At 41.9% G+C, this 24,337-nt stretch overlaps 1 protein-coding gene and 1 pseudogene across 4 annotated transcripts; both read left to right on the plus strand.

Annotated features, from left to right (window-relative positions):
* Positions 4,652 to 23,867, plus strand: ART4 (ADP-ribosyltransferase 4 (Dombrock blood group)). Of its 4 annotated transcripts, none has more exons than XM_013997805.2 (3): positions 4,652 to 5,433; positions 8,290 to 8,995; positions 10,115 to 10,770. In XM_013997805.2, exons 1-3 carry the CDS (start codon positions 5,179 to 5,181, stop codon positions 10,141 to 10,143), a joined length of 990 nt encoding a protein of 329 aa, XP_013853259.1. In that variant the 5' UTR covers positions 4,652 to 5,178; the 3' UTR covers positions 10,144 to 10,770. The 4 variants fall into 4 exon arrangements, with proteins under 4 accessions (XP_013853259.1, XP_020946575.1, NP_001259023.1 ...); XM_021090916.1 differs by having other exon boundaries at positions 4,657 to 5,421; NM_001272094.1 differs by lacking the exon at positions 10,115 to 10,770 and adding an exon at positions 23,009 to 23,867 and having other exon boundaries at positions 5,041 to 5,433.
* LOC102167811 lies at positions 19,854 to 22,732 on the plus strand (annotated as a pseudogene).

Consider the following 24,337-nt stretch of genomic DNA (forward strand, 5'->3'; position numbering starts at 1 on the left):
AAGTCGGAGGTAAAATGCCAACACAGTTCTGTGCCACTTCAAAACTCATATATGTTTTGCTCATCGAGACAGCAAAAATGAATTTCTTTTTGAAGAACCGTGTAGCATCAAGAAAGTGTTGAGTGGGCCCCTCACTCTAAATTAGCTAATATTAAATTACCTCCTAGGAACTTTAGTAAAATAGCCCTCAAGGCAAAAGATGATTCCTTTTTCAGGGACTCTAAACATTGTCAGAAAACTTTTTAAATTTTTAATCAAAAATGTACACACACTCACACTCCAGACCTGCAGCCTTTCCCTACCCCAGATAGGATTGTTGGTGTTCTCCAGCTGCCCTCCTTCTTCCCCTTCCTCTGTCTCTGTCTCCTTTCTCTTCTGCCTTTTCTCTCTGTCCCTACCTCCCCCTTTTCCCTCGCTTCCTCTCCCCATTCCTTTATTCCAGTGGAGACGTTCCCTTTGTGACTCAGCGTAAATAAACCCGACTAGTATATCCCTGAGGACGCAGGTTCGATCCCTGGCCCTGATCAGTGGGTTAAGGATACTTTGTTGCCCTGAGCCATGGTGTGGGTCACAGACGCAGCTCAGATCCCATATTGCTGTGGCTGTGGTGTAGGCTGGAAGCTGTAGCTCTGGTTCGACCCCTAGCCTGGGAACCTCCATATGCCGCAGTTGCAGTCCTAAAAAAGCAAAAAAATAAATTCCTAAGGCGTTGTAGAACAAGGTTACAAAGCTTCCTGCTGCCCCCTAGTGGTCATATTTTGGAAGTGGCAGTCACTTCAGGAAAATTAGGGAAATCTTGGAGTTCCTGTCGTGGCACAGTGGTTAACGAATCCGACTAGGAACCGTGAGGTTGCAGGTTCAATTCCTGGCCTTGCTCAGTGGGTTAAGAATCCGTCGTAGCCGTGAGCTGTGGTATAGGTTGCAGACGCAGCTCGGATCCCATGTTGCTGTGGCTCTGCCATAGGCCGGTGGCTCCAGCTCCAATTAGACCCCTAGCCTGGGAATCTGCACATGCTGCAGAAGAGTCCTCAGAAAAGGCAAAAAGACCAAAAAAAAAAAAAAAAAAAAAAAAAAAAAAAAAAAATTATTAGGGAAATCTTTATAGACAGTAACAGTAAAATGATTCTTAGAGCCCTTTAGAGTTCTTCAGAGAGAGTGGTCCATGGAGGTAAGAGGAAAGTGTCTGTGATCCCTGGGGAGTTATTTGCCCTTACAGGGTTTCAGCTTTCAGCAAATGCCCCCATAAAGTGGAGGTTAAAATACCTCCTCATAGTCCAATTGTGGGTTGAAATAACATACTAAACGGTCTTGAAGCACAGCATTCTTTCCAAAAAAGTAATTATTAGCACATTATTTATTTTTGACAACTCTGTAAGGTTAAGGAAATGGAGACTCAGCGCAGCTTGCAAGGTTTTTGTTGTTGTTGTTTGCTTTTTAGGGCCACACCTGCAGCATATGGAGTCGAATTGGCGCTACAGCTGCCAGCCTACACCACAGCTGCAGCAATGCAAGATCTGAGCCACATCTGCCTACACCACAGCTCATGGCAATGCCGGGTACTTAACCTACTGAGTGAGGCCAGGGATCAAGCCCACATCCTCATGGATACCAGTCGGTTTTAATTTCCGCTGAGCCACAATGGGAACTCTCCAGGGTTGTTTTTTGTTTTTGTTCTAACTCTGCTATCAAGCTATAGAATTAGACTCATAATCAATCCAAGTTTTCAGACTCTAATTATAGTTTTTTCATGCAACCTCAGCATCCCAAATTAACAGTCGATAATGAGAAATCTTAAGAATGATTACAATCTTAAAGGGATATTTTTATACACTAATCCCATTTTCAATGATGTCCAAAATATATATACATTTCATTGGTCAGTGATCACATCTCTAAAATTGCCTTAAAAATTGCAAGAAGAAAAGCACACAAAGATATATGTCCAGGAGTTCCCGTCGTGGCGCAGTGGTTAACGAATCCGACTAGGAACCATGAGGTTGCGGGTTCGATCCCTGCCCTTGCTCAGTGGGTTAACGATCCGGCGTTGCAGTGAGCTGTGGTGTAGGTTGCAGAAGCGGCTTGGATCCCGCGTTGCTGTGGCTCTGGCGTAGGCCGGTGGCTACAGCTCCGATTCAACCCCTAGCCTGGGAACCTCCATATGCCGCGGGAGCGGCCCAAGAAATAGCAACAACAACAACAACAAAAGACAAAAAAAAAAAAAAAAAAAGATATATGTCCAAAACATATTCACAAGTTGTTCTTTATAACAATACCAAGTGGAAAGCAGGCTAAATATATTTATTCAATAAACTTTGGTACAAATAATAGTAATTCTTTTTATTTATTGAACAATTTCTCAGTGCCAGGTGCTGCGTTAAGGGTTATAAATGTATCAGAGCATTCATTGAAGTAGGTATTATTATCTCCTCTTAGCAAATGAGGAAACTAAGGGACAGAGAATTTTGGCATGAGGTCAAATGTTGGAGAGGAGAGCCAGGAATTGAACTGAGGTGTCTTTCTCAAGAGTCCATGTTCTATTTACTAACTAACCTGCTTCTGAAATAATATAGTCTATGCATCCACCCCATGTTTAATCACATGGTAACAATGATGGTAGAATATTATACAGCCATAAAAGAATTATGTTTTCAATAAGTATTAAGTTATATGGAGATGTGCTTACATTAAAACATTAAGGGAGGAGTTCCCCTTGCTGCTCAGTTGTAATGAATCCAACTAGTATTGATGAGGACTTGGGTTCAATCCCTGGCCTCGATCAGTGGGCTGGGTTCTGGCGTTGCCATGAGCTGTGATAAAGGTCCCACACGCTGCAGTGTAGGTCGAAGATGCGGGTCTGATCTGGCCTTGCTGTGGCTGTGGTGTAGGCCAGCAGTTGTAGCTCCAGTTTGACCCCTAGCCTGGGAACTTCCATATGCCATGGGTACAGCCCTAAAAAGACCAAAAAATAACAATAATCATAATAATAAAAGGGAAATCAACTATACTTCAATTTTTTAAAAAGAAACATAAGACATAGAAGAAAAAAAATTAAGAGGGAAGAAAGCATGCAAGATCACATTCATTATTTCTGTGCTAGAATGTGTGTATGTGTGTGCATATAAAACCAAAACCTAAATCTAAATAGTACCTTTATCCAGATGATGGGTCAAAAGTAATTTTATTTCCTCCTTTATACTTGTCTAGATATTCTGAACTTTTGTAATGAGACATAGCTGCTGTAACTGTCAGAAAATTTAAATTAAAAATATTTTCACGGAGTTCCCATGGTGGCGCAGTGGTTAACGAACCCGACTAGGAACCATGAGGTTGTGGGTTCAATCTCTGGCCTTGCTCAGTGGGTTAAGGATTCGGTGTTGCCGTGAGCTGTGGTGTAGGTTGCAGACCTGGCTCGGAACCCGCATTGCTGTGGCTCTGGCGTAGGCTGGTGCTACAGCTCCGATTAGACCCCTAGCCTGGGAATCTCCATATGCCGCGGGAGCAGCCCTAGAAAAGGTAAAAAGACAAAAAAAAAAAAAAAAAAGTATTTTCAGGAGTTCCCTTGTGTCTCAGCAAGTTCAGGATTCAGCATTGTCACTTCTGTGGCTTGGGTAACTGCTGTGGCATGGGGTCAGTCCTGATCCAGGGAACTTCTGTATGCTGTGAACATGGCTGAAAAGAGAGAGAGAGAGATAGATAGATAGATATTTGGGTACTGAAAAAAAAATACCAAAATTTTCAGAAAAAGATTTAGTTTCTCATCACAGTTAAATAATGAATTGGAATGTATAAGTGGGAAATACTTACAAGAATAATTACCCCAAGGGTTGGGAATAGAGGAAGGATGTTCAGACTAGAAAGGGATATGCCTAAGAGAGGGTTTTTCATAGGACATTTGTGCTGAATGAACTTGGCACACATAAAACTTTCTGGCAGGATGTCACTTACTTTTGAGTTTGAGTACTGAGTACTGTCAGATGTTCAGAGGCTGTCTTTTTTTTTTTTTTTTTTTTTGGCTTTTTAGGGACATACCCACAGCACATGGAGGTTCCCAGGCTAGGGGTCAAATTGGAGTTGCAGATGCTGGCCTGTACCACAGCCACAGCAATGCCAGATCCGAGCCACATCTGCGACCCACACCACAGCTCACGGCAACACAGGATCCTTAACCCACTGAGCGAGGCCAGGGATCAAACCCGTGTCCTCACATTTACTAGTCAGGTTCTTAACCCACTGAGTCACAACGGGAACTCCAGAGGCTGTTTCCTGACAGTAGTCATTTCAATTCATTACAAACTAAGCTAGTGTGGATTGAGACTCTGGTGCCTTCAGAAAAGAAAACAGAAGATCTGAGACCCCAACAGGTATGATTTCTGGAGTGGACGATTTTAAACGTTCAGTAGAAAAGCAGTAGAAGCATTCATGTTGTGGCTCAGTGGGTTAAGAACCCGACATCGTGTCTGTGAGGATGTGGTTTCAATCCCTGGCCTCACTCAGTGGGTTAAGGATCCAGCATTGCCATGACCTTCAGCATAGGTCACAGAGGCGGGTTAGATCTGGTGATGCTGCGGCTGCGGCATACACTGGCAGCTGCAGCTCTGATTCGACTCCTAGCCTGGGAACTTCCATATGCTGTACAAAGGAAAAAAATAAAAGTTAAAAAAATAAAAAAGAAAGAAAAGCAGCAGAGAGAGTCTTCTTTTTGATAGGAACTCTACTGTAGTACTTTGTGACAGCTTTTTCTGGGCAGGGCCTACCAGCAGCACCAGATAAGCCCACCAGAGATCCACCTTGAACTAGCATCTTCCTAGTGACCTGCATAACCCAATCCTATCACCCCCAGTGGAAGCTGCAGCTGAAGATAAGGCCACTTGGCCCCAGACACTGCACAGTGTGTGCTTTTCCTGCTTAGAAAGCCTGAACTGGTGAGGCTGACCCTTTACAAGCTAAGAAAGGCCAAGCTCGTGAGCCTGAACCTTAACAAGCTCTTGGAATTCATACAGACTAGAGCAGGATTTTTTTTTTCTACTGGAAACTAACGCATTCACTTTTAAAAATACCTTATTTGGTGCACAAGTCTGGCTATTTCACAGAGATTTCAGCTTTCCAAGTGAGCTGGAGCTCATCTCTTCCCTTGGAAGAGCTCCTATTTGATGGTGGTCAGCAGAAGTCTCAACATAGATGTGGGCAAGGAAGGTTCTCACTGAGACTCACCCAAAGAAAACCTCCAAGGAAGAGAGAGTTCATTTCAGGATGAAGTTGCAAGTACGAAGAAGTATTTTCAACCCAAGCAAAAGCCGTCCATTGACCCACAGAGGCAGGAGGACTCCTCTTCCAACTGCTGCAGCCCCTGAAGTGAGAATCTGGCTCCTGAAGGGACCACTGCCTCTCCTGCTGCTGTGCTCGAGTCTGCAGAGCCCCACGGTGAGTTCCCAGGTAGGAGGCGATCTCTTCATGATCGGAGCTTCCATACGGGGGTGCTCCTGGTGACAACTTTTAGTCCCTTGGAATGTGATTCCATTTAGACATTTTAACAAGGAATGCTAGCAAAGGGGTTGAAAACAAGGTTTAAAAATTGTGGAGTTCAGAGTTCCTGTCGTGGCATAGTGGTTAACGAATCCTACTAGGAACCATGAGGTTGCAGGTTCGATCCCTGGCCTTGCTCAGTGGATTAAGGATCCGGCGTTGCTGTGAGCTGTGGTGAAGTTTGCAGACTGCAGCTCGGATCCCGTGTTGCTGTGGCTCTGGCATGGGTCAGTGGCTACAGCTCCGATTCGACCCCTAGCCTGGGAACCTCCATATGCCGCGAGAGTGGCCCAAGAAATGACAAAAAGACAAAAAAAAAAAAAAATGTGGAGTTCTACAGTTCATATTGTGGCTCAGTGAGTTAAGTACCTGACATAGTGTTCCTGAGGATGCCGGTTTGATCCCTGGCCTCGCTCATGGCCATAAGCTGTGGTGTAGGTTGCAGGTGCAGCTCAGATTCCATATGGCTGTAGTTGTGTCGTAGTAGCTATAGCTCTGATTCAACCCCTAGCCCAGAAATTTCCATATGCTGTAAGTGTGGCAAGAAAGAAATAAAAGAAAAATTTCAGAGTTCTTTGCAGTTCACAAATGTGGCATCATGAAAGCTAGAGGCATAGCATTATTTTCTTGATGATCCATAAAACACTAAGTAAAACACTGTGTCTGTAGGACAAATAACATGAAATAAACCAAGTCTATTTCGCTTTCGCCTGTTCACATGGCTCAACTCAGAAGAAGCATTATAAAGTTCTATATAAGGAAAAATAACTCATATTAAGAGATAATGGAAGACACACTTGAGATCTAGTACTATACTAAAGTTTGAGAGTTCACAAGATTTAACAGAAAATGATATTTTTTATTTTGTTTTGGCTTAAACAGATTCTATAGAACTATTTGTAAACCTGCTTTAGTTATTAAGTCATTTAAGCAGTCTTAAATGTTTCTTTTAATTGATGTATAGTTGATTTACAATGTTGTGTCAATTTCTGCTATAGAGAAAAGTGTTTCATATATATATTACATATATACATACACAAACACACACATGTATATATATACTTTTTAGATTCATTTCCATTGTGGTTTATCTCAGGATACTGAATATAGTTCCGTGAATATAGCTTATACTAAAGCAGGAAGCATTCGTAAAATTTTATTCATTTTCACACAACCGGATGACTTCTCAACATAAATAACATAAATGGTATGTTTTTGAGTTCCAGCTGCAACATTGTTGACATTCACTGAGTGGAATCTTATCTCTTACTATGTTCCTTCACAACTACTCTTTATTAGAAAAGCATCATTTCTTTGCCAAGAAAGAAACATCTTGGAATTTAGATAATTGAAAATATGGCTCGGAATTATGAAATGATACTTAGTGAATTTGTATTCAAATCTCTAACGTCAATTTAATATGTGCTAGATATCAATAAGTAATATTCAGTTGGGTACCCATGAAAAAATGTCTTTTTCCCACTCCTGTTTTCTAAGAGGAAGGATTTTCCCAGGAACATGCTTGATCACTGTTTAACCCTTTCCTCACATGGCTCCCTTGGAGCTGGGTGAATTTACCTAATTGGTAACGTCAGAGAGAATAACTGGATGTGCTGAGTTTGACTCTGCTCTTCTTCCTCTTGGGAGTTAGAGTGATGGCAAAAGGCATGAGTTCTCTGTTCCTCTGTGATAAGAATCTTACCTGGATAGGCTGCAATCCAATACTGCCTACAGTAGGTGGGCAAGTCAGCCTCCTTCTGGGTTTACCCTTAACAAGCCCACCAGCCATCAGACCTCAAAATGTGTGCCCCAACAGGGCCTCATTCAGCAGTAAAAATAATATTTTAGCCCTTGCATTTGTTCTTTTTTTCTTCTCCCCTCATTTTTTTTAGGTCCCAGGCAGAGGAGAGGTCTGTCATTTACGGGGGATCCCCTTGGAGAACCCAGCATTACTCATCACTCAAGTCTTTTCTTAAATAAAATCCAGAGACTTAATACAGGCTTTAGGTGTTCCTGAAAGAGCTACTCCTTAAAACCCACTTGTCAAAGAATGTGAATGGGATCAGGAAAGAAAACAGAAAGTATAGTTAAATTTTAAGGTTATTAACTTTTTTCTTCAGAAAACTCAATATGCAAAAAAGACTGTTTTCAGTGATACAAAAAGAGTCACTTCCTCCCTGGGGAGATGAAGTTTTTTGGCGCTTTCAGTAACATTTGTCAAACCCAATTCGATATCTAGCACAGGTCACAGACACAGGAAGGACTGTCGCAATATAATGGTTATGAGTGAAACTTACGTCGGCAAATAGTGATTTTTAAGCAGAAGATGTGGTTTTAGAGAGTATAGCATATGGCTATGACGTAAAAATTTAAAAAAAGAAACCTCCACTAAATAGTCAGGAGACCCATAGGGGGAGCTCTCACACCCAGTGGCACAGCAGAGCCCAACAGAAAGACTTCTCTTCACCAAACCCATACCCCACCCCATCCCCGCCCCTCAAGGACTCAGCCCATGAAAAGCCAGTAACTCTTGGCGTACCATACCCTCCCATCTTCCTTTTCCTCTCTATGAAAGCATTCTCCTGCCCCTACCTATGGAGATTTGCATGTGGCTCTCCAGGGTTGCAAACTCTGGGTTGCAATTCTCTGCTGATTCTGAATAAACCCATCTTTCTGGAGAAATATCTAGCAATCTATGTATTTCCAGTCAACAAGATTCATCATCTGATATGGAAAATTAAAATCAAAATTTTTCTTTCCTGATAGGTTGCAGTTAAAATCGACTTTGACTTGGCACCAGTTTCCTTTGATGATCAGTACCAAGGCTGCAGCCAACAGGTCTTGGAGGAGCTGATTCTGGAGGATTATTTCACAAAAGAACTAGCAGCCCACGAGTACCACAAGGTCTGGCAACGTGCCCTCTTAGCCTGGTTGAACCAAGCAAAAGCACCCCCCAAGGACATGGCCATTGCACATGCTGTGGCCATCTTGGTTTATTCATCAAACAACAGTGTCCGCTCAGATTTCATCAGAGCCATGGCCAGTGCTGCCAGGTCTTCCCAGCAATATAAAAATTCATTCCATTTCAAATATCTGCACTACTACCTGACCACGGCAATCCAGCTGCTGAGGAAAGAGATGGTCAGGAGGAATGACTCTTTGTGTTATGAGGTGCACCATAAGGTAGAGGGTGTTTACTTGAGTGCCAGCACAGGTGCCACCATACGCTTTGGCCAATTCCTCTCCACTTCCCTCCTAAGAGAAGAGGCACAGAAGTTTGGGAAGCAAACTCTATTTACCATATTAACCTGCCTGGGTGCACCAGTACAAGACATCTCTCTCAAGAAAGAGGTCCTGGTCCCTCCCTATGAGTTGTTTGAAGTCGTAAATACGAGCTATCACCCAAGAGGAAATTGGTTGCAATTGCGGTCAACTGGGAACCTGAGCACGTATAATTGTCAGCTGCTGAAAGGTATTATTATGGATCCAAATTGAGTTCACTCTTACCAGGATGCAGGCCACTATTCTTTTATAAGTTGTTTTTATAGGAGTTCCTGTCGTGGCACAGTGGTTAACGAATCCGACTAGGAACCATGAGGTTGAGGGTTCGATCCCTGGCCTTGCTCAGTGGATTAAGGATCCGGCGTTGCCATGACCTGTGGTGTAGGTTGCAGACTCGGCTCGGATCCCACGTTGCTGTGGCTCTGGCATGGTTTGGTGGCTACAGCTCCAATTAGACCCCGAGTCTGGGAACCTTCATATGCCACGGGAACGGCCCAAGAAATGGCAAAAAGACAAAAAAAAAAGCTATTTTTATGGAGTTCCCACTGTGGCTCAGTGGTAAGGAACCTGACTAGCATCCATGAGGATGCAGATTTGATTCCTGGCCTCGCTCAGTGGGCTAAGGATCTAACATTGCTGTGAACTGTGGGTAGGTCATATATGCGGCTCAGATCTAGTGTTGCTGTAGCTGTGGCATAGGCTTGCAGGTGCACCTGCAATTCAACCCCTAGCTTGGGAATTTTCATATGCTGTGAGTGCGGCCCTAAAAAAAAAAACAAAAAAAAACAAACAAACAAAAAAAAAAAGCTGTTTTTCTGAGTGGGCTTGGGAGGAAAAGACCAAAACCATGGAAACAGGCCTTCAGTAATGGTGCAACTGACAGATGAGAGAAAACCCACCTTATGTCTTGGTTTCCCTTCTCTTCTTCCTCCTCAACCACCTCTTGGAAACTATGTCTCTGCAGTGGCACTAATATATGGGGCATTTTAGACAAAGAAAGTAGGTTATCGCTACTGGAAAAGACAGCGCATAAAATATGGCATTTTACTTTCTCCCTCACACTCTTTTTTTGTCATGGTCATTTCAAGAATAAGGAGTGCTAAAAGTAGAATAGGAGGTGTCATTTATTTATTACTCATCTTTTTTTTTTGGCCATGCCCAAAACTTGTGGAAGTTCCAGGGCCAGGGATAGAACCTGCACCAGAGCAGTGACCTGAGCCACAGCAGTGACAACACCAGATCCGAAAGCCACTATTCCACCAGGGAATTCCCATTCATTCTTATCTATTAACTGTCTTCTGTGTTTCAGGAACTAGGATAAGTGGACGTAGGAGATAGAGAATGAATAAAGCAAAATCACCATCCTAGGAGGATTTTTAGTTGAATGAGAAGTGGAAACATGAACATATGTCTACACACAAAAGTACTAAGTAATACGCCGGATTTAAGCAATGGTGGTGACTCAGTGCAGAAAGCTACTCATTCTCTCCGGGGCAAGTGAGAAGGCTTCACAATCAGGGGTCACATGGGACTGGACATAGGAATGGGGGGTTTCAGTGAAAGAAGAGAGAAAAAGTCATTTCAAGCAGAAACGCCATATGCTGAATCCCAGAGATTTCAAAGAGCCTGGTGTCTTGGGGGAAACTTGGAAATTCTGGAGGGCGGGAGTGTAGGAGGCGTGGGATGTAGGAAGAGGCCAGGAGAAAGGAAGCAGCAGATGCATTGGGGCTGGAGAATTCTGAGGTGTCGAGGTTGTAAAAACTCCTGTATCTCTAAGGGCTTTTGAATGTAGTGCTGTTAAGTAGTGAGAAATCGTGATACGTTTGTAAGGAGTGGGACATCTATCAGATCAGTATTTTAGCAAGAGCTCTGATGATAGTGTGAGAAATGAACGGAAACAGGAGAAATTAGAGATGTCATAGGACCAAAAAATAAAAAATAAAAGTTCTTCTTTAGAAAAACTGGTGACGGATTCCATTTTATCCCTGTATGTTACCAGCCACAGTCATTTGACAAAGCAAGTGCTGCTCAAATTCTGTAGTAAAGGCTGTGTCCTATTTAATTCAGAAGGAGGAAGACCATCCTTAACCACAGGTGCATTTGTTCACACTCAAAGTCAAATGCAACCCAGCTACAGGATCTACCTTTGAGAGATCCCTGAATCTTTCCCTACTCCATCATCACTGCTGCTGTGACTAATTCAGGCTGTCAGCCGTTCTCAACATTTCCACACTGCAGCTTTGCAAAGGTCCTCACACTGGCCTCCACCCTGAGGTCAAGGTCCTGCTCACTTGGGCCTATCTGTAAACACAGACACCCCACCCCACCCCCGAACCAGGGGAGCGGCGACCTATGAGGACTTTAACCCCCGCCCTCCTCTCCTTGGTAGACAGCAATAGGAATGAAATGAGTTTCTGCTCTACAGACTCAAGAGATGAGTGTTTGTAGAGGAGAATGAAAAACTAGAGTAGGATATGACCAAAACAGTGAGGTGTTTTTTTTTTTTTTAACTTTTTTCTTTCAGTTTTATTGGGATATAATTGACCTACAGCATTGCACAGGTTTAAGGCGTACGATGTTAAGGATTTGACTTACAAACATCATGAAATGATTATCATAAGTTTAATGAACATCCTTCATCTCATATAGATATCAAATTAAATAAACAGAAAAAAATTTGTGTGTGATGAGAATTCTTAGGATTTTCTCTCCTATCAATTTTCATATATAACACACAATAATGTTAATAATATTTATCATATTATACATTACAAAAAGAAATATTAGGCTCCTCCCTATAATTGTGACTTGTGTCAAATTCTCCTTTGCTATTTTTCTTTTTCTTTTGGCTGCATGCGAAGCATGTGGAAGTTGTCAGGCCAGGGATTGAACCTGAGCCACAGCAGCGACAATGCCAGACCCTTAACCCACTGAGCCATGAGCCACCAGGGAATTTCTAAAAACAGTGAGCTTTTGATAATAAATGAGAATATCTGTAGTCAGATTCCAGAATTCTTTGGAACTATACCTGCTTAGGATACTATTGAATTTGGGATGGATAATTTCTCTATTAGGTTAATAAGCACAGTAAAATATATTAAGTAAAAAAAAAATCATAATATTTATGCCCAGAGGCAGAAAACTAAGGGAGGGGAGACTAAAAGAGAAATTATTCCCCATGTTCTATTACTGTCTAAACTCCAAAGAAAAATACTTCAGGACCCTGATCCCTCCCCAAAAGGGTGATCTTTGCTTTTCTGGGATGAAACTACTCAAACACAACTTTAACTTGGTTTTGAGATGGCTTATCTGGGATAGCCACACAAACTACCAGCTTCTGGAAGTTTGGTTGATCTTGGGATATTTGACATTAGAAATCATACTTACATGAATCAATCATCCTGTATTTCTCTATAAATTCTTTGTGGGCAGGGGCTTGACTACATTGTATTTAAGAGCTTCACCTGGGGTTCCTGTTGTGGCTCAGTGGTAACGAACCCGACTAGTAGCCATAAGGATGCAGGTTCGATCCCTGGACTTGCTCAGTGGGTCAGGGAGACAGCGTTGCCCTCAGCTGTGGTGTAGTTTGCAGATGAGGCTTGGATCCGGCATTGCTGTGGCATAAGGCTGTGGCTAAAGCTCCATTTCAACCCCTAGCCTAGGAACTTCCATATGCTGTGGGTGCAGCCCTAAAAAGATTAAAAAAAAAAAAAAAGAGCTTGGCCTGAAATCCAGGCCATCTGACCCCAGATCCACCCTGTCTGGAACCATGCACCACTTTTTAGCTGTGTTCTCAGGCGAGTTGCTTAACATCTAACATAATGAGCAAAATGATAGAGCCCCATGGGACTCTTATGAGGATCAGATAAAATAAAATACCAAATTATTTCTACATTCCCTAGCACATAGTAAATGGTAAATAAGTGTGCACTATTATTGACTTTAGCCCCTGGCACATATGAGTGTCCAATCTATGTTGGTTGGATGAGAGAATGAAAAAGTAAAGCATTCTTTTTCACGCAGCTGAAAGATTTGTGCCTTGGGTCAGAGGACAATGTAGCTTAATTGAATAAAAAGAGTTCCGATTGCAAAAAGGGAAAATATTCTAGAAGGTTCAACCCCTAGTCTATAGTAAGGAGCTCTTGCTGCAGTGTAAATAGCCTGGAGTGGGGTCACTTGCAGCGTAAGTCACCGTATCTCCATTTTCGTTAGAAATTCGCCACTGAGCAGTTTTGGGAAAAGAGACTATAAATGCAGAATAAAAATAGCGCTGACCTTGGAGGGTAATATTTTTGTCGGAGACATCATGTGATAGGCAAAGAGCTGGCACTGGAGGATCTTCCTAGCCTGCACAGCTATAAAACTATCAGAAGGGAGGGAGTTCCCTGGTGGCACAATGGGTTAAGGATGTGATGTTGTCACTTCTGTGGCTTGGGTCGCTACTGTGGCATGGGTTCAGTCCCTGTCCCTGGGAATTCTGCAGGTCATGGGCCAAAAAAAAAAAAAAAAAAAAAAAATTTCCAGGAGAGGGAAGGGTAGAGCAGAATAAGCTGAAGTTGCAGTGAGGGCTGTGCTGAAAGTTGCAAGGGAGCCAGCTCCCTCCTCCGCTTCCACCATCCCTAAGCTTCACAGGGAAGCCATTTGAGGGAGGCCTCAAGTCTGCCTTGGCTATTTGTTGGCACAGACACAAAGGACCATATGGTCTAGGACTGGACACAAGCAATATTCACCTATCTCTACTGATTACAAAAAATAAGTCTGACTGACTTCAGAGTGCCTTCACCTGTTCACTGCAGCATTTTTTTTTTCTCAAGAGCTAAGCCTTTTGTGAAATCTGTCTTAAGTCACTTTTTTTTTTTTTTTGTCTTTTTTTGGGGGAAAGGGTGTCCATACCTGCAACACATGGAAGTTACCAGGCTAGGGGTCAAATCAGAGCTGCAGTTGCCGGCCTACACCACAGCCACAGCAACACAGGATCCAAGTTGCATCTGGAGACCTATCTACACCTTAGCTTGCAACAACACCAGATCCTTAACCCACTGAGTGAGGCCAGGAATCAAAACCATGTTCTTATGGATACTAGTCAGGTTCGTTACTGTTGAGCCACGATGGGAACTCCCTTAAGCCATTTCTATTAACTGCTAAGTAACCTCTACTTGTTGCAACATCCCAGAGCAGCATCAGATTGATCCATCCGTGAATGGTGGGAGGAGGGTGGTGGCGCGTTTTTCTTATCTGGGAGTCCTTCACTGGGACGGAGTCAGATTAGCATTTTTCTAGATGGCTGCTATGCCCACTTCACTTCTTCCATCCAATACCCGGAACCTCAGCCTAGGGAAGCCCAGAATCTAATTCCTCATGAAATCTGAATTCTCTCAGGAAACTGTTTCTTATCCTTTCAATTGTCTTACCCTTTCAACTGTTTCTTCCCTTTTCAGTTGTTTTACTAGCAGGACACACAGGCTAGTCTATGTCCCCCCAAATCCTCTAAGAGCCAGAGACTTTTGTTTACTCCATGGTTGCCTCTTAATCTGACACAAGCAATATGTAAGAAACAACATAAGGAGGCTTTTAAAATTGGTCAGCCAGGGCACTGCAGTTCTCCCAAAAGAGGAGATGGCAGGTTCAAGAGCACTGCTTCCCCAGCCCTTCACATATTTCAGGATTGCTTCCTCGAACTTGTAACTGTGGTTCTCAGATTCAAAGAGTTCCCAGAATCTGTTGCCTTCAGAATCAAGAGGTCAAACTGGTAGCATAATACATTGAAGGGAGAGAATTTGCAAAAGAAATATTGTTTAAGACATTCTAAACTAACAGCTTTTTCCCCTAATTCTTCTCTCACCCCTCACATGACCTATGCTTGTTACCATGGGAACAGCTGTTTTCATGCCCATTGAAAGACTTAAAGTATGTTAATTTGTCCTTAAATGTTGCTTCTTTCAGCAAAATAATCTGTGCCAAAAATCTGTACACACACAAATACATGCTCTGTTGTGTAAACACTGGATTCATAAAAAAAGAGGGGTTTATTTGTTAAAATGTTTCACATAATCGAAATTCTTAAGCATGTTTCTAGAAAAAATACAGTCAATTGTTTGCAGTAAGCCTGGTTTTACACATAAATCTTGCCAGTTCCTAGCAGTGAGAATTTAGGCAAATGGCTTAGTTTCTCTGTGCCTCGGTTTCTTTATATGTAAAATAGGAATGCTTTTTAAAAATGAAACCTACCTTAAAAGATTCTGACAAGGATTAAAAAAAAAAATGAATGCTTGCAAAAGCTCTTAGAACATTTGTGATGCATCTAAGTAAGTACTCAAAATTCTTTAGCTACTATTACCTTAAAATTATTTATTTAACTAACTTCCTATTTCCTATTTTCCAAATTTGGAGCTTCACGTATCCCAAAGTGGTTTTCCCCATTTGCAGCTTCGCACTTACCTTGAAGCTGAGTGTCTGTCTCAGACAAATGGAGAATTAAATGAATCTGGGCACCACGTGACAGGATGGGAGGAATAGAGACAGAGGAGCCATGTCTGTCAATAGAGACATTGAGCAAATGACAGCCCCTGAGCCTGTTTCTTCATTTATAAAACGGGGCAGTACTTGCCTGGAGGAAATGTAACAGCCCTTGGTACCCACTAACTCCAACACAATTGAAAAACTCCGGGGAGTTCCCGTCGTGGCGCAGTGGTTAACGAATCCGACTAGGAACCATGAGGTTGCGGATTCAGTCCCTGCCCTTGCTCAGTGGGTTGACGATCCGGCGTTGCCGTGAACTGTGGTGTAGGTTGCAGACGCGGCTCGGATCCCACGTTGCTGTGGCTCTGGCGTAGGCCGGTGGCTGCAGCTCCGATTGGACCCCTAGCCTGGGAAGCTCCATATGCCACGGGAGCGGCCCAAGAAATAGCAAAAAGACAAAAAAAAAAAAAAAAAAAAAAAAAAAAAAAGAAAGGAAAAAAAAGAAAAACTCCGGGAATGTACTTTGTACATGGAAGCAGGATAATAGTTTAATGGTGCCAATGTCTACTTCAGTGATATTCACGGGAAGAATAGAAAGAAAGGAAAAGACGGAAGAAAAACTGCTTCTGTGCTTGTAACCCACTTTTTGAGTGCCAACTTCTTCCAGGGTAACACTTTAAAAGATTAACACTCATCACTCTGAATTTTGACAGAAAGAGACTATGATTGCATTTGCCACCAAATACAAGATGAATTAGATATACCGCATGCCAGTTTTGCCTTTTCCTCGAAAAATTGAATACTTCTGTCTGAAAAAGCTGATATAATACACAGATTCAGACTTTGTGAGATAAAATATATAATAATTATCCAGTTTCCTCCAGACCGTATACCTAAGGCAGACATAACCAGATTTAGGCTGTAATACATCATTAAAATGATATTTGAGGGAGTTTCTGTTGTGGCTCAGAGGAAACGAATCTAACTAGGAACCATGAGGTTGCGGGTTCAATCCCTGTCCTCACTCAGTGGGTTAAGGATCTGGCATTGCCATGAGCTGTAGTGCAGGGCGCAGATGCAGCTCAGATCCCCTGTTGCTGTGACTGTGGTGTAAGCCAGCAGCTATAGCTCCGAATCAACCCCTAGCCTTCGAACCTCCTTATGCCGAGGGCGTGGCCCTATAAAAAGAAAAAAAAAGGATATTTGATAGCAATTTAGTTTACAAAAGACTTTCACACGCATTGTCTGTTTAATTCTTACAACTAACCTGGACATTGGAGTACTGACATCAATACTGAAATTTAGAAAGATTAAGTGGTTTCTGTAAGATTATTCAAACATGCTATAAATAACAAAAGTAGAACTCTTTCCTGTGTTTTCTGATAGAAATTCCAGAACAATTCTCTTTATAGGTTGCTTTCAGGAAACATACTTGTTCAAAAATATTATTGAGAACCTATCATTGTTTTCAATCTTCTGTGACAATAATTGCATTATAAACACACTTCACATTCACATAAATGTACATACACACAAATGCATATACAACAAGATAATAGTTGATCATTTCACATGCATTGTAACACTAGCGTTTTTGTTTGGTTTTGTTTTTATGCCTACACCTGTGGCAAATGGAACTTCCTGAGCCAGGCATTGAATCTGAGCAGTAGCTGTGAGCTGTGCCACTGAGGCAATGCCAGATACTAACCCACTCTTCCCCGGGCTGGATATTGAACTCACACTTCCTCAGTGACCCTAGCCACTACAGTTGGATTCTTCACCCTCTGTGTCAGAGTGGAAACTCCAGTAACTCTAGTGTTTTTTATTTTAACCTATGTTATTACATTATTAAAGATTGATGTTATTACATTATTAAAGGTTTTAACCTATGTTATTACATTATTAACCTATGTTATTACATTATTTAGTACATTGATGATGTACTAAACTGATGTCACATACCATTAATGGATCACGACCTCCAATTTGAAAAGTACTATACTAGGGGACCAAGGGAATAAAAAGCATGAAATAGATAGTCTAGAAGAAAAGACAAATACAAAGTAAAATTAACATGAGTTATCCTCAAATGAGAAATTTTGTAGATTGTAATGAATTCACAGATGGTTTTCATTTATTCACCTAAATATATTGTCTGGGAGTTCCCATTGAGGCACAGCAGAAACAAATCCCACTGGGAACCATGAGGTTGCAGGTTCAATCCCTGGCCTCGCTCAGTGGGTTAAGGAACCGGTGTTGCCCGTGAGCTGCACGGTGTAGGTTGCAGAGGTGGCTCGGATCTGGCATTGCTGTGGCTGTGGGTAGGCTGGCAGCAACAGCTCCGATTGGATTCCTAGCCTGGGAACCTCCATGTGTTGCGGGTGCAGCCTTAAAAGGACAAAAGCCAAAATATAAATATATATATTATATATATATATATATATATATATACACACACACACACACATATATATATATACACACACACATATATATATATATAGTCTGTGTGTGTAAAAAATAATAATAATATGAGATAGAAATTTTAATGGCTGTAAAAGAAGTAGAGAAAAAATAGGAGAATTAGGAAAGAAAAGTGACTTTAAGCTGATAAAATAAACTTAAAGTAAGCTATTTTTAATATCCCGGTTATTATAAAGAGGGCTTCAGAGGTGGTTTTGAAGGGTATGATTACAACATAGTAATGTTTCTGTGTTTATCTCTTTTGCAAACATTAGCACAAACACAGTGAAGCAAAGTAGAGATTAGTGGTGGTGATCGCAGTATTTCCCAAAACCTGGAGATGCTGTCATTTTACAGATGAGAAAACTGAGACCCAATGAAAGTAAGATGATCAAACATCTAGGGACAAACTTCAACACCAAAGGCCATCACCCCCAAACCATAATCTTTCTCTGTTATATTTTTTCCTTGTCTATCAATTTTCTAGTAACTCTTCAGTAGAATCTTATCCCATGAAAACAATGAGAAAGGGTGGGGTTAGAGATTCTTATGATCTCCAGCCTTAATGAAGCAAAAAAAAAAAAAAAAAAAAAAAAAAAAACAGAAAATGCTTAAGAATCATTCTAATGAGTTACCTGCTAAAGTGGTATTAATGGTTACTGGTTCTCAGATAATACAATTTTAACATAAACTTTGATAAAAGCTTAGAAACACATATGCGTTATTCACTTTTCTTGTCCAAGAAAATTGGAGGTTTGAAAATTACTATTGGTATATACAGAATTCTAAATAGAAATTCCAGGAAACTCAATGGATCTTATATATTATGTGAAAGGAATGGAAAAATATTTCCCCACAATCTGCTCATCTTTCCAGTCAATATTATTGTCAAATATTGAGACAATCAGGAAGTTGAATGGCTTCCTCTCCCAAATGTCTTTTCTATGCTAAATAATCAGTGAAGCTGATTGAAAATATTCTTTATCTAGAGTATTTTTTAAAGATTTCCATCTTCTACCTCATTCTATATACTCATCTCATTATGTTCCCAATTAATAGTTATATATGCAAATAATTCTTTGTGTTTCAGTTTTGCTTCCATCAGCCACAGCTTACCAACTGCTAACCTTTCCCGTGAAAATTGTGTACATGTAGGCAGCACACGTACACACACATACACCAAGCAGGATTATCTGAATACTTTTTGCCCACTTTGTAATAAAAGAAATTTAATGAACATGCAATACATGGAGAGACAATCAGTAGTTAAAAATGTGAGTTGAGGAGTTCCCGTCGTGGCGCAGTGGTTAACGAATCTGACTAGGAATCATGAGGTTGCGGGTTCGATCCCTGGCCTTGCTCAGTGGGTTAAGGATCCAGCGTTGCCATGAGCTGTGGTGTAGGTCCCAGACACGGCTCTGATCCGCGTTGCTGTGGCTGTGGCATAGGTCAGCAGCTACAGCTCCGACTAGACCCCTAGCCTGGGAACCTCCATATGCCACAGGAGTGGCCCTAGAAAAGGCAAAAAGACAAAAAAAAAAAAAAAAAAGTTGAACCATGTTACTATCTAAGTTTGACTGCTGCCTATACGACATACTAGATATGTGATGTTTTGCAAATTTCTTCACATCTCAGCGACATAGTTTTATCAACTAAAAAAACTGAGGATAATGAAAGGATAAATACCTCATAGTTTCGTTGTGTGGACTAAACAAGTTCATTTATAGCAAGTGTTTAAAACAGAATAAGCTTTTTTTTTTTTTTTTTTTTTTTTTGTCTTTTTGCCATTTCTTGGGTCGCTCCCGCAGCATATGGAGGTTCCCAGGCGAGGGGTCAAATCTGAGCTGTAACCAGGATAGGGGTCGAATCGGAGCTGTAGCCACCAGCCTACACCAGAGCCACAGCAACACGGGATCCGAGCCACGTCTGCGACCTACACCACAGCTCATGGCAACGCCGGATCGTTAACCCACTGAGCAAGGCCAGGGATCAAACCCGCAACCTCACGGTTCCTAGTAGGATTCCTTAACCATTGCACCACGACGGGAACTGCGCACAGATTAAGCTTTTAATCAATGTTAACTTTCATAATGGTGATAAAGATGATGATAATGAATATGGGGATAATGGTAATGGTAAGAATTCTGCTGCTGATGGTAATAAAGACATAAAAACTGGGAGATCTCAACCACTAACTTGCTGGGCCTGAGGTAAAGCTTAATTTCTTGGTACTTGTCTCATCATCTACAATATAAGTAAGCAGAGTTCTGCTAGAAAAATTTAAGAGGATATTTTTTTTTTCTAAGTTAAAAAATGAACCAGGATTTTTGGAAGAGCTTTGTTATGGTTGTAGGCTCTCCAATTCTGCAGGCTCAGGAAGCTGGGGACATGCCCTTAGACCCCTTAGACGCCACAGCTGATCCCTAGCTGTAGCTCCACAGTGGACTGTAATAGATTGCTGTGGCCTTTTAAGTGGTTGAATAGTGATGGAAATATATCCAAAGTGACTTGCCTACTGAAGCAGAAAATTCACATTAACTCAGTTCAGTCTTCAGGAAAGGGCAGAGACTTTGTTCCTGCTTGGCTAAATTTCTCAACACCATGGTCAGCTAAGTCACCTACAGCCAACTTCAAAAAACACAGAGAGCACTTACCCCGAGAAGATGGTGGTAGATTTGGAGTAAGCCCTCATCGACGTAATTCCACTGATGGCTTTTTTAACAATGGACCTCTACTAATGACAGGAGATTCCTGGCACCAGCCCACCCTGTTCTGCCATAATTCTTCGGACTCTGGTGTCTCAAAGGGAGCATGTGCTGGAATCACAGGGAATCTTTCTGGCTGGCATGGCTCTTCCAAAGGTCATGATGGCATAAGCCAGCATAGTGGGGGTGGTACAGGGAACCACGGCCACTGGAATGGCAGCTGCCACTCCCAGAAAGGCTTTGCCTTTCAGGAAAATCCATCTACAGAGTTTAGGGAAGAAAAGAAAAAAAGATAAGGTGGAAAGGTGGCAGTTTGAACAGGAAGACTTTCCTTCTTTGAATCCAGAGGCTGGCAAACAGAATCAACCATGCAGACTTATTGGAACCCCTTCTGGAGTATGGGAAAATCCACCTAGTGCCAAGCAACCCTCTGAAATGTTAGTCATCAAGAAAGTTTCCAAAGATCCTGCTGCTGCCTACTCTGCTGCATTCGCTTCACTAGGATCTCACCATGCAAATGGAAACAAATCCTCAACTATGGTTCCAAGTGTCTAGAAGTACCTGGTTCCTAAGCCTGTACCACCTCCATCCAAGCCCAGTGCATGGAAAACTAACAGAATGGAACACAAATCAGAATCCCTTTCCAGAGTTCCTGTCGTGGCACAGTGGTTAACGAATCCGACTAGGAACCATGAGGTTGTGGGTTCGATCCCTGCCCTTGCTCAGTGGGTCAAGGTTCCGGCGTTGCCGTGAGCTGTGGTGTAGGTCACAGACGCGGCTCGGATCCTGCGTTGCTGTGGCTCTGGCGTAGGCTGGCAGCTACAGATCCGATTTGACCCCTAGCCCGGGAACCTCCATATGCCGCAGGAGCGGCCCAAGAAATGGCAAAAAGACAAAAAAAAAAAAAAAAAATCCCTTTCCTCTAGCCAGGAGTCTGCTTATATCTGTCCAATCTCTGTTACCAAACCAGTAGTACTGGCTGGTGGTGTGGTTTTAAGTTCTCCCAAAGAGAGCCCCTCTAGCATCACTCCACCAATTGAGATCGGCTTCTCTGGTCTAATCAAGTTGACTCCCCGAACTAACCGAAAGGAAGAGGGAGTTCCTGAGGACTCTGAAGGATGACGGGAACAGAGACTTGGGAGAGCAGAGACTGTGAGAAGCTGGAGGATTTGGAGGATAACAGCACACCTGAACCCAAGGAAAATGGAGAGGAAGGCTGTCATCAGAATGGTCTTCCTCTCCCCATAGAAGAGGAAGAGGAGGTGCTCTCTCATTCTTTGGAAGCAGAGCACAGGTTATTGAAGACAATGGGATGGCAGGCATATCCTGAAAATGATGAGAATTGCCTTCCCCTCTCCAAGGATGAGCTCAGAGAGTGCCACATGAAGACAGAGCAGCTGAGAAGAAATGGCTTTGGGAAGAATGGCTTCTTACAGAACCAAAGTTCCAGTCTGTTCTCCCCTTGGAAAAACACTTGTAAAGCAGAATTTGAGGACTCAAAAGACATAGAAACGAGTAGCAGTGAAACATCTGATAACGATGCCTAGAAGTAGAGGCATATAAATGCTTACAGTTAAATCTGACCCAGTAAATTTAGCTTGTGTGTTTAGGGATTATGCAGAAGAAATCCTTCTTTTCCTTTTCCTTTTCTTATGTTGTTGAATACTTCATGCACGAGGGAAATTATCATATCCCAAAGAAAGAGCAAGCAATTGGCTTGTTTAGCTTTTGTTGTCTTTCCATTGGCTGCTTAATAGAACTTTGTGTGGTGGGAAAGGTTTTTAAAACACACACGTACACGCAGTATCTCTATGGGGCATTGCACAGGTAGGAGCTGCAGTGCAGAGAGGTCTGCAGAGGTCTGCAGCAAGAGCTTCTACCGCCAGCCCTTGAGGCCCTCACCCCTGTGCTCAAGCAATCATTGTCAATGACAAAGTAACTATTGAAGTTATAATTGTATTAAATTAATGCTAATAATTTGGGTATTTTATTTTATTTCTGGCTGCTTAGGTAATGTTAGCCCTTAACCAAGCATATATGGGTTTTTTCTTTTTCTTTTTCTTTTTTCCCTTTTTTTCTTTGTGGACACAACTGTAAAATATCTGGATATAGGAAGTGTTGTTATTCTTGCAGCCTTGATATTCAGGGAGGATTGTAAAATATAAATTTCTGTGAGATTTCAAAGATTAAGTTTATTTTATAACATTATTTATAGATTTAAAAGATGTGGTTATCAGAGGTCTGTTCAAGGGAAAAACTACTGCATAAAATAACTAACTTGGAATAAATATTTTGCATCATTAAAAAAAAAATGAATCAAGGAGTTCCTGGTGGCACAGCAGGTTAAGGATCCAGCATTATCATTGCTGTGCCTCTGCTTGCTGCTGTGGCTCAGGCTCCATGGCTGGCCCAGAACTTCTGTATGCCATGGATATGGCCCCCCCCAAAAAAATAATAATAATTAATTTAATTTAATTTAAAAAAATATTTAAGTGAATCAAAGGAGAAATGAGGGGTGTTTTTTTTTTTTAAATCTCTGCTACCAAAAACATCTCTAACTCTTTTTGTTTTTACAGCTTCCAGCAAAAAGTGCATCCCTACTCCTGCAGTTATTGCTTCACTCTCCTTTTTGACCAGTGTCATCATCTCTTCCAAAAGTGGAACATAAAGGAAGCTTATGATTTTGCCTTCCCTGGACCCTTTTGCTTCACTCCAATCAGGCTACCACCCTGAGCACCCAGAGGGAATTTTTGTGCTTAGATATCAATTGATGCAGAGCTGGCTTAGCCCACTGCCTATGTGTAGGTCCCTAATAGTATATTTCTTCTCCATGGATACAGAGATTCACCCTGTAATTGAAAATGACCAGTTGGAGCCTGTGAGATATAGTGAGGGTCCTTTACTGGAACTGGGGCTGAAAGTAGGGAAGCAGTCATTCTGGGGGCTGGAGATTAGTGAAAGCAGAATATAAGCCTAGAATCACTAGCCACTGTCTTGCCACCAAGAAGAGAGACTGTACCTTCCTAAGAATGGAAATAACACAATGAAAGAAGAGCTGAGAAATTAAAAGAAAGTGAATCCTGATGAGAGTGTATAAGCCCCTAGAGCCAACTCTGCCTGAAACTGGATAACCCCAAGCTTTTTCCTTACATAAAGCAAGAAATGATATTTTCTGGAGTTCCCCTTGTGGCGCAGTGGTTAACAAATCCGACTAGGAACCATGAGGTTGCGGGTTCAGTCCCCTGCCCTTGCTCAGTGGGTTGATGATCCGGCATTGCCGTGAGCTGTGGTGTAGGTTGCAGATGCGGCTCGGATCCCGCGTTGCGGTGGCTCTGGCGTAGGCTGGCAGCTACAGCTCGTTCAGACCCCTAGCCTGGGAATCTCCATATGCCGCAGGAGCGGCCCAAGAAATGGCAGAAAGACCAAAAAAAAAAAGATATTTTTGCTTAAATAATTTGTATTAAATGGTCTGCCTCAAGCAGTTGAAGGAGTTGTGAGGAATACAAGGACTCTCCCTTATTAAATAAAAATTTAGTGGCCCTAAATATTAGGAACAAATCAGAGACATTGAATTAGAAAGCAAAGGACAAATTATTCATCAAATACTAAAGCTTCGAGCCCCAGAGACATAGTTAAGGTGTGAACTTTCTTTAGAGATTTTTCTCAGCACTCAAGACCAAGTCAGTTTATTCTCAGATGGGAGGAAACATGGAAACCTGAGCAATAAAAGGGAAAGTTAATGAAAGATGTTAGTGGAATCTCATTCACTGCCAGTAATGGGTATTGCACACATTTCTTCAAAAATATTACAAAAATTAGAATTTAAATTCATATATTCATTTACAGAGGCCTCTATGGAAAATTGGATTTTAAGTCCTCATTGCAAATTTAAGTACATTTCCTAG

Source organism: Sus scrofa, chromosome 5, assembly GCF_000003025.6.
Source record: "Sus scrofa isolate TJ Tabasco breed Duroc chromosome 5, Sscrofa11.1, whole genome shotgun sequence".
In the NCBI taxonomy this organism is placed as follows: Eukaryota; Metazoa; Chordata; class Mammalia; order Artiodactyla; family Suidae; genus Sus; species Sus scrofa.